General features: G+C 44.4%; 1 protein-coding gene across 1 annotated transcript in view; it reads left to right on the forward strand.

Annotated features, from left to right (window-relative positions):
• Positions 1–16,357, forward strand: part of Ankh (ANKH inorganic pyrophosphate transport regulator) — a 139,886-nt gene that overhangs the window by 73,268 nt on the left and 50,261 nt on the right. The window contains exon 2 of the mRNA XM_036207403.1: positions 11,225–11,441. Within this exon, the coding sequence (XP_036063296.1) occupies positions 11,225–11,441 (217 nt within the window). The remainder of the gene's footprint in view (positions 1–11,224; positions 11,442–16,357) is intronic.

The following is a 16,357-nucleotide window of genomic DNA, read 5'->3' on the forward strand; positions in this document are numbered from 1 at the left end:
TGTTTGTTTGTTTGTTTGTTTGGAACCCACTGAATGCACCTAGTGCTTCCTGCTAGAATGTTTGTTCTGATTGTGTGGAATCTAGCACAGGAAACCATAGCTCTAGTGAGTTTGTGAGTGCCATGGCCATGTCGTGTCTGGGACAGCATTTCACAACACAGCTCTCCATCCTCCAGCTCTTACATTATTTCTGTTTCCTCTTCCATAATGAACCTCGGGGCAGTGTGGTATAAATACCCTGGTTAGGGCTAAGTATTCAATAGTCGCTTATTCTCAGCACTTTGAAGACCAGTTATGAATCTGTCATCAATGGCTGACCAACGCAGAGGGAAGCTTCTCTGGCAACGGCTGAAGGAAAAACAAATATGTATAAACAAAATCTTGGAAAGCACCTTGACAACATGATAACAGCAGTCTGTTCTCCCTAGGACCTCTGATTTCCCATGCCGTGGACCTCTGAGCAAGGTTTCAATACCAACCATTAGTTTCCTCCTTTGGAGCAGGCCTCCAAATCCAATCCAGAATCCCTGTGACTTTCATAATACTAGTGCACCAGTGGGCTCCACGCAAGGGCCTTCTTTCCAGGAACCCAGAGCTCACCCATTAGGCTAGACTAGCTGACAGGCAATCCCCAAGCACCCTCCTGTCTCTTCCTCCCCAGCCTGAAATACAGGCACATTCCCACTAGCAGATTTTTGCTTAAATGTTAGGGGTCTGAAGCAGGTCCTCATGGTGGCGGGGTACACGCTTTACCAACTCTGCCATGACCCCACTCCCTCCTGTTGTTTTTAAACTCAGGTCTGATATAAACAGGTGTCGTGTTGACCCATTGACCAGGAAATATTTGAGGACCATGTGTAAATATAAAAAACTACTGGGAAATAAGATGGCTCAGTAAAAATGTGACATCATGGTGAAAATGAGGTTTTGGTTTTGGTTTAAGAGCACAGGAAGCCTTTAGTGTTTTTCTAAAGGACACTAGAATTGTCTTTTTTTTTTTTTCTATTTTGATTTTTTTGTGTGTGTGTGGTTTTTTTTGTTGTTTTTTTTTTGTTTGTTTGTTTTTTTAGATAAGCATGTAGCCTGAGAATGAGCTTGAACTCCTCCTGATCCTTCTGCCTCCCACCTCTCAAGTGCTGGGATTACAGGCATGTAAGAGACTAGCAATAGAATTTTCTTAGTAATAGTCCTTCTTTGTCAAACCTTCACCAGTTAAATTTGGCTGAGTAGATGAGGTTCATATCTAAATAAAGTAGAGTCAAGAAGTTCTGTGGCACTAAAATATGTCCTTTCATGATTAAATCGGTTTTCAAATTAAGACAGTAATTAAAAAAAAAATTCTTTTAGTACCCTAGACCTATGAAGACACTGAGAGGAACACATTGAATTACTCCACACTTCATTGTACCTTTTTTGGTGGTTGGCATCTGTCTGTCTATCTATCTATCTAATTATTTATTTATTTATTTATTCATCCATTTATTGAAACAGGGTCTCATTGTGCAGCCCTGGCCAGCCTGGAACTTGCCATGCAGACCAGACTGACCTCAAACTCACTTGCCTTTGCCTCCCAAATTGGTCTCTATTTTTTTTTTTTTTTATAAACTCTCATCTATGTATCACAAGTGGCAGCAAACACCATTATCATCTTTTGGCCGGACCAGGCCATCTCAGGGTTTTCAGCAAACACTAAATATAGACCCAGAGCCATATTTGATTTCTAAAGAGACCAGCCTCATTTGCCTGCTGTTCCCTTCAGACCACAGGCTCACACGTGGGTGTCAAGCTCTTGGCTGGAGCTCCAGCTAGACAGAGCTGTAGAGAAACCCTTGGAAAAAAAAAACAAAACGTAGCTGGAAAAGCACCCGGAAGACAAATGATCCAATTTAACTCAAACCACTTTTTAAAATACAGACAAACAACGATAACAGTGGAAAATTACAGGAACCCAGAATCCTGGGGAGGACTGACATCCAAAATGACTGTCATGAGAAGAAGCTGACCCCACAGGTGTCTGGGTCTAGCCATGCTCTTCTAATTCCCACACCTCCACAAATGTCACCTTCCTGAAGATGTTGAATTCAGGAAAGATTGTGAACTACCCTTTAACTGTTTCATGGGGTAATGAGTGTAACAGACACTCTGAAGCTTTAGAGGGAAAAATCAGCTTGAAAAAGGCTTAGAAAACATCCTGGACTATTTCCACACACAACAAATGGTTGTCTAGGCCTGGAAGTCTCAGGGTTTCTCTAATCCAAGATGAGACAAAGGAAACATCTTACTAAAATTTAAAAAAAAAATAAAAAATAGGACTTTGAGCATTGAATATCAAGTTCCAACTGGAAACCTTGTAGAAGAATTTGACAAGCCATTTCTGAATGAGCAGCAAGATGCTTCTCCTGATATGGCCCTGGTCTTCTGGTAGCTTCAGAGTCCCCAGCTCTAGGCACTTCCTGAACTGGATAGTCATCCCTCTTGTGTCCTCACAATCCCCATCTTCAGAACCTGGAGATCCACAATGGCACACTCACCCTCTATCTTTGTTAGTTTTTTTGCTGTTCTGGGGGTTGAACCAAGGTCTCCTGTATAGTAAGTAGTTAAGAATTCTACCTCCAAGCCAGACTGCCAGCCCAGTCACTCAGCTCTCAGCTGGTTCTCTCGTTTTCTCTAGATCTTATCCTACAAGCTTGATTTTCTTCTTAAGCAACTAAATTCCTCAACATGGCACGACTCTGTCAGGGAATGGTTTGTCCTGTTTTCCAGAACCCTCCAGAGAAAGGGAAAAGGAGGAGTTAGAAAAAACTTGTGTTTAAGCTTAACACTTACAAGGCTAATCATGTGACCCAATGCTACATTCTATTTTGTCCCTGTTACTATGATTAAGAGACAAGTGGGTGCCCAGTTATGTGGGGCTAGAGTGTGCTGGGGCAGACATATCAGGAGACACCCTGCCCATCTACTCAGCAAATATCAGAACCATGAGGATAGGTACAATGTACCTGTTATCACTTTGCATATTTTAAGTCCATAAAAAAAATCTATGAAGAATTGTAATTGTTTTGAGACCTATCAAACCAATCCCAAAGCTAGGATTTTATCCAGTAATGGTCATATATAAGTTACAGATTATTCGTCTTTGTTCCTGTATTGAATTCAGAAATGCATGGTGTTAAGTAAATTTGAGAAAATTGGTAGCAAATGAACCTGTCATGTTCTGCCTCAAGGTGACCAGAACGCACAGCGTATGTGCAGTCGTGGGCCTGGGGGTACATAGAGCAGTGCCGAACAAGAGAGAGAAAGGAGTGTGGCTAGGACAGTCAAGAGGTTTCTTCTTGACGTGGACAAGATTCGTGCTCTATAAACCCTGATAGGAAGAAGCCAGATCAAACAGGAACGAGCAAGGCCATCATCCCTTGATCTACCGGATCAGACTGGCCTTTACAGTGTAACAGGAGTGAGGCGGTGAGGAAAGGCGTGGGCCACAGGTGTTTTGTTTAGTTTTCCTGTGGTAGGGAACAAGCAAACAGGAATTAGTCTCTCCTGATGCCCTTACTATAGAAGATATAGGAGGCCGGGTCCTTCTAAGAGAGAATGAGGACTACCATCAGGAAGATTGGAGACAACCAAGCGGCTGTCAGCACCAGAGGCTGGAGACTGTCATGGAAGTGGGTTATGTTCTATACCAGATTCCAGCTCTTCTCCAAGTTGAAGCTTGCAGAAGATGGGAAGAGTAGCCTGGGTAACTAAGCATTGAGTCCCAGTCTAAAGACTTGATTTGTGGGTGTTGCTGACAGTGGCTCACAGTAACTGCTTGAGCTGTCATGGGTGTGGGATGAAGGAACGGGTCCTGAAGAATCTCAGTCTGCAGTTTAGCAGACTAGTGTGGTCTCCAGGTCCCAAGTTAAAAATGTTAGGAGTTGCCGATCAGTGGTGATGCACACCTTTAATCCCAACACTGAGGAGGCAGAGGCAGAAGTATCTCCGTGAGTTCAAGGCCAGCCTGGTCTACAGAGTGAGTTCCAAGACAGCCAAGGTTACACACAGGAAAACACTGTCTCGAAAAATCAAAAAACAAACAAATGTTGGGTGTTTAGGATTTCCTGTCCTAGACAGTTCTTCCAGGGGAGGCCAGATCAAACCTGTGAGTTCTATTTCCCTGGAGGGTGTAATTTTTACTTTTTAATAAATGTCCTGTGGTTTGACAAACTTGTTCTATCAAAACAAAAGAGCAAATAGACAACCACGAATCTGGACAATGCTAAGATAGGAGAGACGGAGTGCCCATGACCCATCAGTTTTTCTGGAAAGTTGCTGTGTCTGTAAGCCACGCTCTGCACTGCTGCTGGTCTTCAGTAGGGATCTGAAGTGGGAGGAGAGACCAGTGCTGTCTCAGGTGGAGCTAGGACTGAATTGTGAACAAGAGGTAGCGTCATCTTTAGCATCATCGTGCGTTGGGGTACTATTAGGTCCAGCCACAGTCTAAGCTCAAGTGTCTTTGCTTTGGAAAACTGAAGGTGTAGGAACCAGCCTTGAACTAGCAATTCTGCCTCCATGGATAATTTGTTCATCTCCATGACATTGCAGCTATTTTTGAGCTGAATCATTTTTTTTGGGGGGGAGGGGTTTCGAGACATGGTTTCTCTGTGTAGTTTTGGTGCCTTTCCTGGAACTCAATCTGTAGCCCAGGCTGGCCTCAAACTCACAGAGATCCACCTGTCTCTGCCTCCCAAGTGCTGGGATTAAAGGCATGCGCCACCACCGCCCTACTGTTGAGCTGAATCTTAAAACCATAGCTAGTTCCCTTCCCCAGCCACAGCAGGTTCTCCTTGACTTGGCAGCTGGGTTTCATGCAGCATTGCCAGAGACCTCTGACCAACCCAGTTAACTTGGCGATGCAGCCTAGTCATATGCCTTTGTGCCCTTGACAGGCTTGATTGTATCCCCCAGAGACCTACATGGAGGCTTCTTGGCTTTCTGGTCCTTTCTATCTATAGCCTTCCCAGAGGATCTCTCACAGGCCACCACCTTTAAATGATGTCCCTGTGCTGATGTCTACAAAGGAGGTCTACACACGGAGGGCTCCCCTGCATGCCACACACCTGTGTTGGTACTTCCCCATCTCCATCTCCACTAGCCCTATCTTAGTGAACTCCGAACTGCTCAACCTGAACCTCAACAGTCATCCCTTTTCCCCTTTGCCTCACGCCCACCATGAAGACCGTCTTCTGCACTAGTCGCTTAGCCTCCAAAATACCTGGTTCTATCTGCCTGTGCTACCCTACGTCTCCATGCCTCCGCCTCTGCTCTGGGTTCCCCTGCTTGATCTCCTGCTGTGGCCTTTCTCTCCGGGCCACTCCTGTCACCACAGCCAGTGACAGAACTACATTCTTGGCCCTGTCTGGTATGGTGTGCTGTTTCAAACTCTCCTTGTGTGCACTTTGCTCCTGAGGCTCAGCCTTCATCCCGCTGGCTCCTCATCTCTCATGTGTCAGCCCCAGGGCTCCTAACTTATGAGGGTTCCTAACTTATGGGGGTTCCTAACTTATGGGGGTTCCTCAGTCTCCTTAAATGAGTTCCTCCAGGACTTCCAGCTCCTGGGCACATTGCTTTTCTTCAGGACACCTCACAGTGGATGTTTATGCTTCTTACATGTTTTATTTCATTCTCCAGTCTGTCCATCCTCCTGTCATACAGGGGATCCCCTGCCAAGCTGTGGTTCTGAGGACAGAGCAATGCCATGTCCGCCTCTGCTCCCTGGAGCTTGTACTCAGAGGAGATAGATACCTGAGAAAACAGTGAACAGACAGTGTGCCAGGAAGTGCGTGTACTGTGAACAAGGGGGAGGGAAGCAGATGGCACAAACACCAGGTGGCTGCGGGACATGTCGACGCCGCACAGACGGTAGAAGTCATCACAAAGAGATGGAAGATGGATGGTCTGCCCCGCACGTGGTTTCGAAGAAATGCAAACCATTTGGAGGTAGTTGACCCGTCCCTCCAACGTGCCTGGAAGATTAGTTAAAGAGTTAAGTGTGTAAACAAAGCCACAAAGTAGAGCAAAATAATCTTATTACAGATGGGTAAACAGCAAAGGCTAAAAACTCAGGCAACAAGTTCCGTGGAATGATCAATGGTGCTTCATAACAACAATATTCTGATATCAAGAAAATCATAAAATTAATAATTTGGGCAGATTGGACGAAATTACTACAAACGAGAATAAAAAGAACTAAAGCATTAACCTAGCACATGTTCTTAATTCTGAAGTTTTTTATGAGTTTCAATATTAAAGTCAGGATAAGGTTTCTTTGAAGTGAGGTATGCATTTAACAGCATCACCACAAACATTAGATCAGTGGGATGTCTTGTGGGCCACAGCATCTCCTAACTAAAAGTCCTTACGCTCAGTGTCCTTTTTAGTCTAGGAACTGGTGCCCTGTGCACAGCCTGTCTGTATCTCTCCCGGGGTCATTTGAATGACCCACTCAGCAGTTGAGTGATGGAAGCTGCTCCAGGCTGAAGTCTGCCCGTGTGAATCCCATGCTCTTTCCTCAAATTGTCATAGTTACTGGACTTCATGATATTTCTCAACCTTGCCAGCAGCTGTCCTCAGCTCCGCCCTTCTTCTCACCTACCTCTGCTCTAGGTTTAGGACTCAAATCAGAAACTGTTGGTGGAAAAGAGAAAGTACAGCCAGGACTGATGGGTGGTTGTGGTTGTCATTTAAATTTTAATGCACTTTTATGTACTAAAAACAGTTCACTGGTCAGTGAGATGGCTCAGCAGGACAAGGTGCATGTCACCAAGCCTGACAACTTGAGTTCAGTCCCTGGAACCTACATGATGGAAGAAGAGACCTCACTTCTGCAAGTTGTCCTCTGACCTCCATATGCATGCCCTGGCACATGTACACACACACACACACACACACACACACACACACACACTCCATATACATGCCCTGGCACATGTGCACACACACACACACACACACTCCATATACATGCCCTGGCACATGTACACACACACACACACACACACACACACTCCATATACATGCCCTGGCACATGTGCACACACACACACACACACACACACACACACTCCATATACATGCCCTGGCACATGTACACACACACACACACACACACACACACACTCCATATACATGCCCTGGCACATGTACACACACACACATACACACACACACTCCATATACATGCCCTGGCACATGTACACACACACACACACACACACACACACACACACACACACACACACACACACACACTCCATATACATGCCCTGGCACATGTACACACACACACACACACACACACACACACACACACACACACACTCCATATACATGCCCTGGCACATGTATACACACACACACACACACACACACTCCATATACATGCCCTGGCACATGTACACACACACACACACACACACACACACACACACACACACACACACACACTCCATATACATGCCCTGGCACATGTACACACACACACACACACACACACACACACACACACACTCCATATACATGCCCTGGCACATGTACACACACACACACACACACACACACACACACTCCATATACATGCCCTGGCACATGTACACACACACACACACACACACACACACACACACACACACACACACTCCATATACATGCCCTGGCACATGTACACACACACACACACACTCCATATACATGCCCTGGCACATGTACACACACACACACACACACACACACACACTCCATATACATGCCCTGGCACATGTACACACACACACACACACACACACACACTCCATATACATGCCCTGGCACATGTATACACACACACACACACACACACACACACACACACTCCATATACATGCCCTGGCACATGTACACACACACACACATACACACACACACACACACTCCATATACATGCCCTGGCACATGTACACACACACACACACACACACACACACACACACACACACTCCATATACATGCCCTGGCACATGTATACACACACACACAGAGACAGAGAGAGAGAGAGAGAGAGAGAGAGAGAGAGAGAGAGAGGCACATTAGGGTATCAGAGTCAGGAAATTTCGTAAGACTTAAAACCTTATTCCCGGGGGTTCAAATCCCCTCCCTAATAGTGTGTTTTTAAAAATATCTCAACTCTATTGGTCCCAATCCTAATTGCAATAGCATTCCTAACACTAGTAGAGTGAGAGAGAGAGAGGGAGAGAGAGAGAGAGAATGTTTTTTAAAAAGACATTTAAAATTCAAAAATCATAGACTTTAGGAAAGATGGGGAAGATTTAAACTATACCAGTTCTAAGAGGCTGAGAAGGGGTTTCCTGGTGTAACATTGGCACTGTGAACGCTATGGGTTTGGGGAAGCCAAGAAGAGATCCCATGGTGTAATGTTGGCACTGTGGATTCTGCAGGTTCTCGGAGGCTAGAGGCTAGCAATTAAAAACTGTTCTACAGTGACTTTTAGTGGAACAAGACCTAAGGAGAATAGATTCTTGTATATTGTACATTAACAAGCAAGCACATTCTGAAGAGAATGGAGCAAGCAGGATAGGGTGCTAAGGAGAGGAAGCAAGAATCGGTGTCTGCTGGAGTCTACCTCCAGGTTCCATGGGGAACTGTATCGGGGTGACCCATATGGAAGCAGGGAACTCATCCTCATAACCCGTGACTATCAGCTCTTGGCTTCCTGCCCCCTAGGGATCTGCAGGACATGATGGGTACCACCAGTGTCTATCACCAGTTCACAGTGGACTAACTTGGTGGATGACCAAGTTGGTAAGCTTTGAAGCATAGCAGAAGCTTGTAGTCAGGCTTTTCTTTGGACCACCATCTAACATGGAGACTTACATTAATGACATGGAGACATATTAACTATGAAAGCTCAGCCTTCCTTGGCTTAGGCTTGTTTCTAACTAGCTCTTATAACTTAAATTAACCCATTTCTATTCATCTATGTTCTGCCTTGTGGCTTTATTACCTCATCTCTGTACTGCCCATCCTGCTTGCTCTGTGTCTCCTGGTATCTCTGCCTTCTTCCCAGAGTCCTCTCTGCCCAGAAATCGTGCCTCACTATTGGCTGCTTGGCTTTTTATTAAGCCAATCAGAGTAACACATCTTAACAATGTATAAAAAGATTATTCCATAACAGGATCCCTCCGTTAAACACAGGATTCATTACCTAGGAGTTTCTTGGTTTTTAGTTTGCCCTGGGGTGTTAAGGTATTTGATCTGCTTTGATAGAAGGAAATGTTGGCTTCTTAAAGAAACTAACAAAAACTAAGAGTTATCACTGCACTACAAACACTAAACTACAAACACTATCTTGTGGATAACTTCAAGTTACTACAGGGAAAAAGAAGATAAATTAGAAATATAATTGAAAAGACTTGTCAAAAAATAGCATTATAATTCCACCTTTGTCAGCAGAAGAATTAATTCCTCAGCTGTCACACATTTTTGTTCTAGGTTTTTCTAAGGTTGTTTCACAAGGTGGTATTTCCCTATAAATGCCTCTCCGACTTCCCAGTAGTGCCTTGCGTTGAGTGTTCTGCTCTGTCAGTGTTCACTGTGTGTCTCAGCAGCATCTCTAGTCAAGACCATGAAACAAAGTATCCATGAGGAATTGAAGCCCTCGAGTCTTGCAAAGCCTGAACTGACAGTGTGTGATATTAGAGACCTGGCCTTCAGAATAATTTTCAGTAAAATATGAAATAACACACACACACACACACACACACACACACACACACACACACACACACCATAGCATGTCTGCAGTCTGAATACATCGTATAAGCAGTTGGCGTTCAATTATAATTGGAAGGGTTTCATCCCTACTTAGAGGTACATAAACTAAATAACATGCTTTACAACCAACCAACAGCCTTATAGCCAGTGGAACATAGAGTGCGTTTGCTTTGCTCAAATTTAGCGCAATGATTCTTAAATATTATGTGTTTAAAGAGCCATCATGGGTCTGTTCATTGAGTCCAGCTTTTCGTCTTTCACAGACTCATTGGCACACTTAGTGCTCTGCACGGCATCTTTAAAGATGATTGCAGAGTGGCACTTAGGCTGTGCCACAACTGTTTATGGAGAAAATTATGAACTCCTATCTTCCTGGTAGAAAGGGGGCAGACAGGGAAAATGCGTCTCTGCTTTGAGTTAGCGTACTGAACACAGCTTTTATGAGTGTGACTACGCTGCTGAGGGACTCTTCTGTTGGGAGAGTGAACACAGCAGGTAAAGGCTTTGGGGAGTCATTATTTTAAATGATGACTCTGTGACGGTGGATACATGTCATTAGACTTTAGTAAATTCTACTGGGAAGTAGGACACAAAGAATGAGCCCTCCTGTTGACTACAGATGCGTCATGACAGCGTGTCAATATAGGTTCATCTCTGGGCCAGGGTAATGGGGCAGACACTGTGCTTGTGGAGGGAGGGGACAAAAGAGAGCTGTGTCATTTTCGCTCACTTTTCCCAAGAATTTAAAGCTACTCTAACAATAAAGTCTACTGTAAACAATTTATAACCGCGGTGTGAAGGGAGGAGAAGAGGTCTAAAGGGAAAGGCAGGTGGGAACAAGAGAGGGTAGTGGGGGAAGGACAGCGTGGTGCAGGCTTCTCTTATGTGGGTCTAGATTTAGACACACACACACACACACACACACACACACACACACACACACACACCATGGGAGCAGAATGGGAACAATTTCAGGAGGTAAAAGAGGATCAAAGAAAAGGGGTCCAGTCATGTGAAGGTGGGGAGATAAACATGAGCAAAGTAGCCCAGGCTGAGCTAGAACTTAAGAACCTCCAGTATGTTGGAATCACAGGCATGAGTTACTACAACAGGTTAGGAGTTTTAAAACATCAACTTTTAAATAATACTCTTAGAACTGTCTTTTGGTGTTCAGAAATACTGTTGGGTATGTTGCTTTCCCTAATGGTCAGGTATCTCCCCAAAAAAGGTATTCAGAAGCTAATGTGAACAAAAAAAAAAAAAAAAGAAGAAGAAAAGCCAGTATTTTCTACAAACTTAGGAGTAGCCTCACCCTACACGCTGCCCATCATTTCCCTGGAAAGCGCATCTGCCACGTCCCATGTTGGAGATGTGGCTCTGTTTCTCATGCTGGTGCTGGTTCTTCTCTCCCTTGCAGGCCTTGAACCGGGGCATCGCTGCCGTCAAGGAAGATGCTGTGGAGATGCTTGCCAGCTATGGGCTGGCATACTCTCTGATGAAGTTCTTCACGGGACCCATGAGTGACTTTAAAAACGTGGGCCTGGTCTTTGTGAACAGTAAGAGAGATAGGACCAAAGCCGTCCTGTGCATGGTGGTGGCTGGTGCCATCGCCGCTGTCTTCCACACCCTGATAGGTAAGGCTGCTGCCATCGATAAGCATTTCATTTTAGTCATTTCTTTTTCTTCTCAATTGCTTTAAATATAGTTGCAGGCTAAGTGGCTTCTTTAGTAATTATTAAAACTTTCTCATGAAATTTTCAGAAGATTGAAGGATTGAAGTTTGTGCTCTCCTGAATCAATAAAATTTTAAAACACTTTTTTTTTTAACCTCTGAAAACTATAGTTTTGTGCCTCTGATTCCCAAAGTCAGAGAGTGAGTGGTTTCATCAGGAGGTGAAATCTAAAATAGTATTAGTAACTGATGGTACTTAGCAATAGTACCTAAAAAATAGCATTCCAGGAGGTAGACAAGATAACAGACATGCCCCACATGATAGCAACTCAAAGAACAGAAGTATGGCAGCTGTTATTTTGAATTTGTGCTTATCACTACTGGGAACCAAACAATGACAGGTTGTTTCATTGAGATTAATTTTCTCCAGGGCTCCTGGATGCGACTTTATTCAAAAGCATGCCTAAATACCCTTGGCAAGGCTGTTGCTGAAACTAGAAAGCTAAATCCCAACTACAGCGACCTTGTACATGCTCCTGAAGACCCAGGAAAAGCATGTTGTACCGGGGCTGGGCTGCTGCTTCTGCCTTCTGGGTGGTCCTAGAACCCATGGGGTGTGGTTTCGAACAGCTTTGTCTACCTGGCGCAAAACTTGCGGGCACATCTGTCAGAGCCGGTTGCCTAAAGCACTTTGAATGGTACTTCGTGAGTCCGCTGTGTATCTTAAATGGTCACTGGTTGTATGAGAAGCGTGAATGCCACCAAGTAAAGGAGCCAGAGGATTAACCCAAACCACTTGCGGTGTATTCATTTGTAGAATGCCAGTGTTTACTCACGCAGTTGTGGATCAGAGAGTAAATAGGGAACGGGCCTTGGTGGCTTTCCTTTCTAACATGGCATAGAGTTTTGTTCTAAGAGCAGTGCAGAGGAGAGGAGGCCTGCTGGCGGGTGTGTTCAGCTGAGCGCTGATAACCATCATCTCATTTGTACTTAAGAGCTCAGGGAGTGGGCAGGCAGAGCTGCTGCCTTTCTATCAGTTTACACCCTAGCGAGTGTTTGGACACAATTTCTGCGGCTACATTTGATTTGAGTCATTTCCAAAGATGGCATATATATTGAGAGAAAATGTCATACATTTTAAAATAAAGGTCTTGTCTGCACAGGTAAATTAATTCCTTTTTGTTACTAGTCTTTTTACGAGGACCCTAAATAAATCCAACTTCCCCTATTTTAGCCACAGTTGGATGAGACTTTGCAAGATAGCCTGTGACTGTCAACTACCAAGAAAGAGAAAAACTGAGCAGAGTGTGTTATTGACAGTCATGAGGAAAACGTTAACTCTGAGCTTTACCATCTTACTGTATTGTAGTTTTGAGAGAAGGTCTTCTGAATCCAAGACACCTCAGACGTGATCTATAGATGAGACTGACCTTGAACTTCTGACTCCCCGGTCTTATCCTTCTGAGCTCCGGTTACAGGCATGCACCACCACACTCAGTTTCTGCAGCAATGTGGGTAGACAACCGGGCTACAAGCGTGGCAGGCAAGCATTTTCCTGACTGAGACACAGCCCATTGCTTTTCCATTTTAAAAATGGAAATTTTAAGACGCTAAGATCTTAAATTTAAATCAAATGAACTCTTTACTTAGACTAAATAATTATTTTATTACACTGGACTCCTTTTTGGCTAATGCTTCTCACCAAACAAAAGCTTTGACTTCTTCCCGAGGAAGTACACCACACTTGACTTTGAACCCCTACTTCTAGACTCTCAGGATTCCATCTGTGGCTTCCCTGGCAACCCCACTGGTGAATCTCTCCCATTTCTGCTCTTTTGCATCAGGCATCTTGGCATACATTCTCCTCTCCTTCTTCTTTCAGGAGTTTGTAAGATCTTCCCCAGTCTTGTCTTCTGTGTTCGGTACTGCGGCTCTCCCTCCACCGATCCCCCGCACCTCTTCCTGTTACTATCTTCCCATTCAGTGAACGGTTCCCTACAGTGCAGTTTTCTGCTCCAGGTACATTTCATCTGTAGGGGACACTGAAGCCCATTTTCACCTCTTAGTGAGGGTGAAAGCAGTCAGCTCCTAACTGGGCTTGTGGCAAGGGCCACTGACACGGATGTGAAAACCTCAGACAGTCATCTCTGCTTGAACTGTGAAGCCATGGTATGAGCCCTGTGCCTTCCTAATCATCTATGTCAGGGGCTGAGACTGAGGGAGCAGCAATTCTTATCATGTACACCCCCCTGGGCAGGGCATGCCAGCAAGAAAGTCACAAGCACAAATGCATAGAGCTTAATGCCAGAGTAAAACACACACACACACACACACACACACACACACACACACACACACACACACCAGAGACATGTGGACATAAACTGAACTTCTCTATATTCTTTTTTCAGACAAAATTAGTCCAATTGTTTCTTTAGGCATTATTTTGTCACTGCTCTGATGAATTTAACTCTTTCCCTCAAGTCCGTGTGTGTGTGTGTGTGTGTGTGTGTGTGTGTGTGTGTGTGTGTGTGTTGTGTTTTGCATGTGTACATGAGTGTATGCATGCAGGTGCATGTGCATGTGTATGCATGGAGCCAGAGGTCAACATGAGTTGTCTTCCTTAAGGCCCCCCCATACCATTTTGTTAGTTTGTTTTGAGACGGGGTCTCTCGCGGTACCTTGGCTCACCAATCTGTCTAGTCTAGAGGGAGTGTGGACTCCCTCTCCCAACACTGGTGCTGTGGATGTGCACTGCCACACAGCTTTTTACATGTTACTGGGAATCCCAATTCAGGTCTTCATGTTTGTGAAGCACTGAACATCTCCCCAGCCCGACTTTTCATTCCATTTATAAGGACATCCAAGAACACAGAGCAAGAGGGCTCCTTTCTTTTGAGGGTTGAGACTGGAAGTTCTCACAGACTGGCTCTGAAGGCTTTGATTTATTAAAAACAGAACCTTTTCTAAGTTTTTCTTAGTCTTCTATCTGAAATGGAGTCAAGAATTTGAACTTGTTCTCTAACATTTTGCCGAAGCTGGAGTTTAAAGCTAAAGTAGTGGAGCATTGGCCTAGTGTGTGTGTGGCCCTGAGTTCAGTTTCTCGTACTATCAAAGGGGTGTGTTTGTGTGTGTGTGTGTGTGTGTGTGTGTGTGTGTGTGTGTGTGTGTGTGTGTCTGTCTGTCTGTCTGTCTGTCATCTGCCTGTATCTAAGTCCCCAGCTGTCACTTTTCTTATTTATTAATGTCTACTATTTTTATCTAGCATTTGCTTTACAGTTTTAGCACTGCCATATATTTTCTATGGGTTTTTGTTGTTGTTGTTGTTGTTTTGTTTTTTGTTTTTTTTTAGCAAGTGGCCAAATTTGTGGTCCCTTTTTGCTTTGCTCTTTACTTTATCTGTTGATCTCACTCTTTGAGATATTAGTTACTTACAGTCCCCAGCATGAGGGTCTCTTTACATTTAGTAAATGTTTTCATGGACAGAGTTCATCTACTTTCCTAGGTGATGATGTCAAGAATGGATGTGGATCATTTTACCTGTGCAAAATGCACCATTTGTGTAACTGGTATCTGTCCTTCTCTTTAAATGGTGGGATTTTAGTCCATAACTTACCCTCCTGGGGACCATAGAAGAATGGAAGTTAGAATTACCCTTGTTTCCCTCACTTCAAATGGCTCAGTCCCCACCTCTCCGTGCTCAAGAGAATGTGTATGGAACAGATCACGCTGGCTTCCCAAACCTCAAGTAACTGGAAATGTGAACAAAAGACAAGGGACAGCTACATGCCTCTCCCTAAGTACATGTAGTCGGTAGGAAAGTGTGTGTGTGTGTGTGTGTGTCTCCCTATTTGGTGTTCTAGAACTCTAACATAAGCTGATTTCTGCCAGTGAGAGCTTTGAGAGATGGCAGAGTAGACCCAGGGCAAAGCAGAGGGCCTTTCCCACCACAGACTTGGAGGGCTCAGGGCTGGGTAGTCATAAACAAAGGACAAGCCCTTAAGAAGGAAATGAAGAGAAGGTGGGCATAGCCATATGTTTATAACACAGGAAAAAGGACAAAAACAAACTTGTCCAGAACAGAATTGGACAGGTGCGAGATGGCTGCCATGTGCTGGAACCAGAGTCAGGTAACCAGCCAGAGCTTAGAGCCCAAGCCTGGGAAGAGATCTGCTGGACACATGGAAACCAAAGAGCATTGGAGAGGGAGAGGGCGGGGTAACAAGGAAGAGTGGCATAGAGCCAGGAAGCCATTAATGGATGTGATGAGGTGCCTACTATATAAGTCTTTACCACCAGTGGGCACATCTGTGAGGCCTCAAGGATAATCCCATGGGATAAGGCAGATTTACTCTAGTGCTCATGTATGTTAAATAGAGCTTTAATCAATGGAGGTCATGTGTCCTCAATGTGCACCTTTAAACCTCATGGGCTCTGAAGATCTCCTTTCACATTTAGAACAATTGGCTGTGTATTGTAGCTATACATTGTGTTCATGCTATAAACTGATGCCTCGTTTAGTTAGGTCTCTAAGATTTGTTTTTTGTAATACCATGTGTCATCCCTGCATGTTTCCAGAGACTGTAGAAACCCTAACAATGAGCATGCACTTTAACTAAGTGACCGTGAACATGCCACTCTTCGCAGTACTGGTGCTAATGATCTGCCGACCCCTGGGGATCATCTTCACTCAGAGGGGCTTCAAGTTGAACCATGTCCATATCTGAAAAATTGACTGCAGACTTAGCACATTAGGCTCATCAAGCTGATGTCATCTCTGTGTGCCAGTTAGTGGCTACAAGACTGCATTTACTGGATATTCTTTGTTGCATCATCTGTTATTAATTGTTCTTGTCTCAGTAAAGGAAAGAACCTACT

Source organism: Onychomys torridus, chromosome 15 (genome assembly GCF_903995425.1).
Source record: "Onychomys torridus chromosome 15, mOncTor1.1, whole genome shotgun sequence".
Classification (NCBI taxonomy): domain Eukaryota; kingdom Metazoa; phylum Chordata; class Mammalia; order Rodentia; family Cricetidae; genus Onychomys; species Onychomys torridus.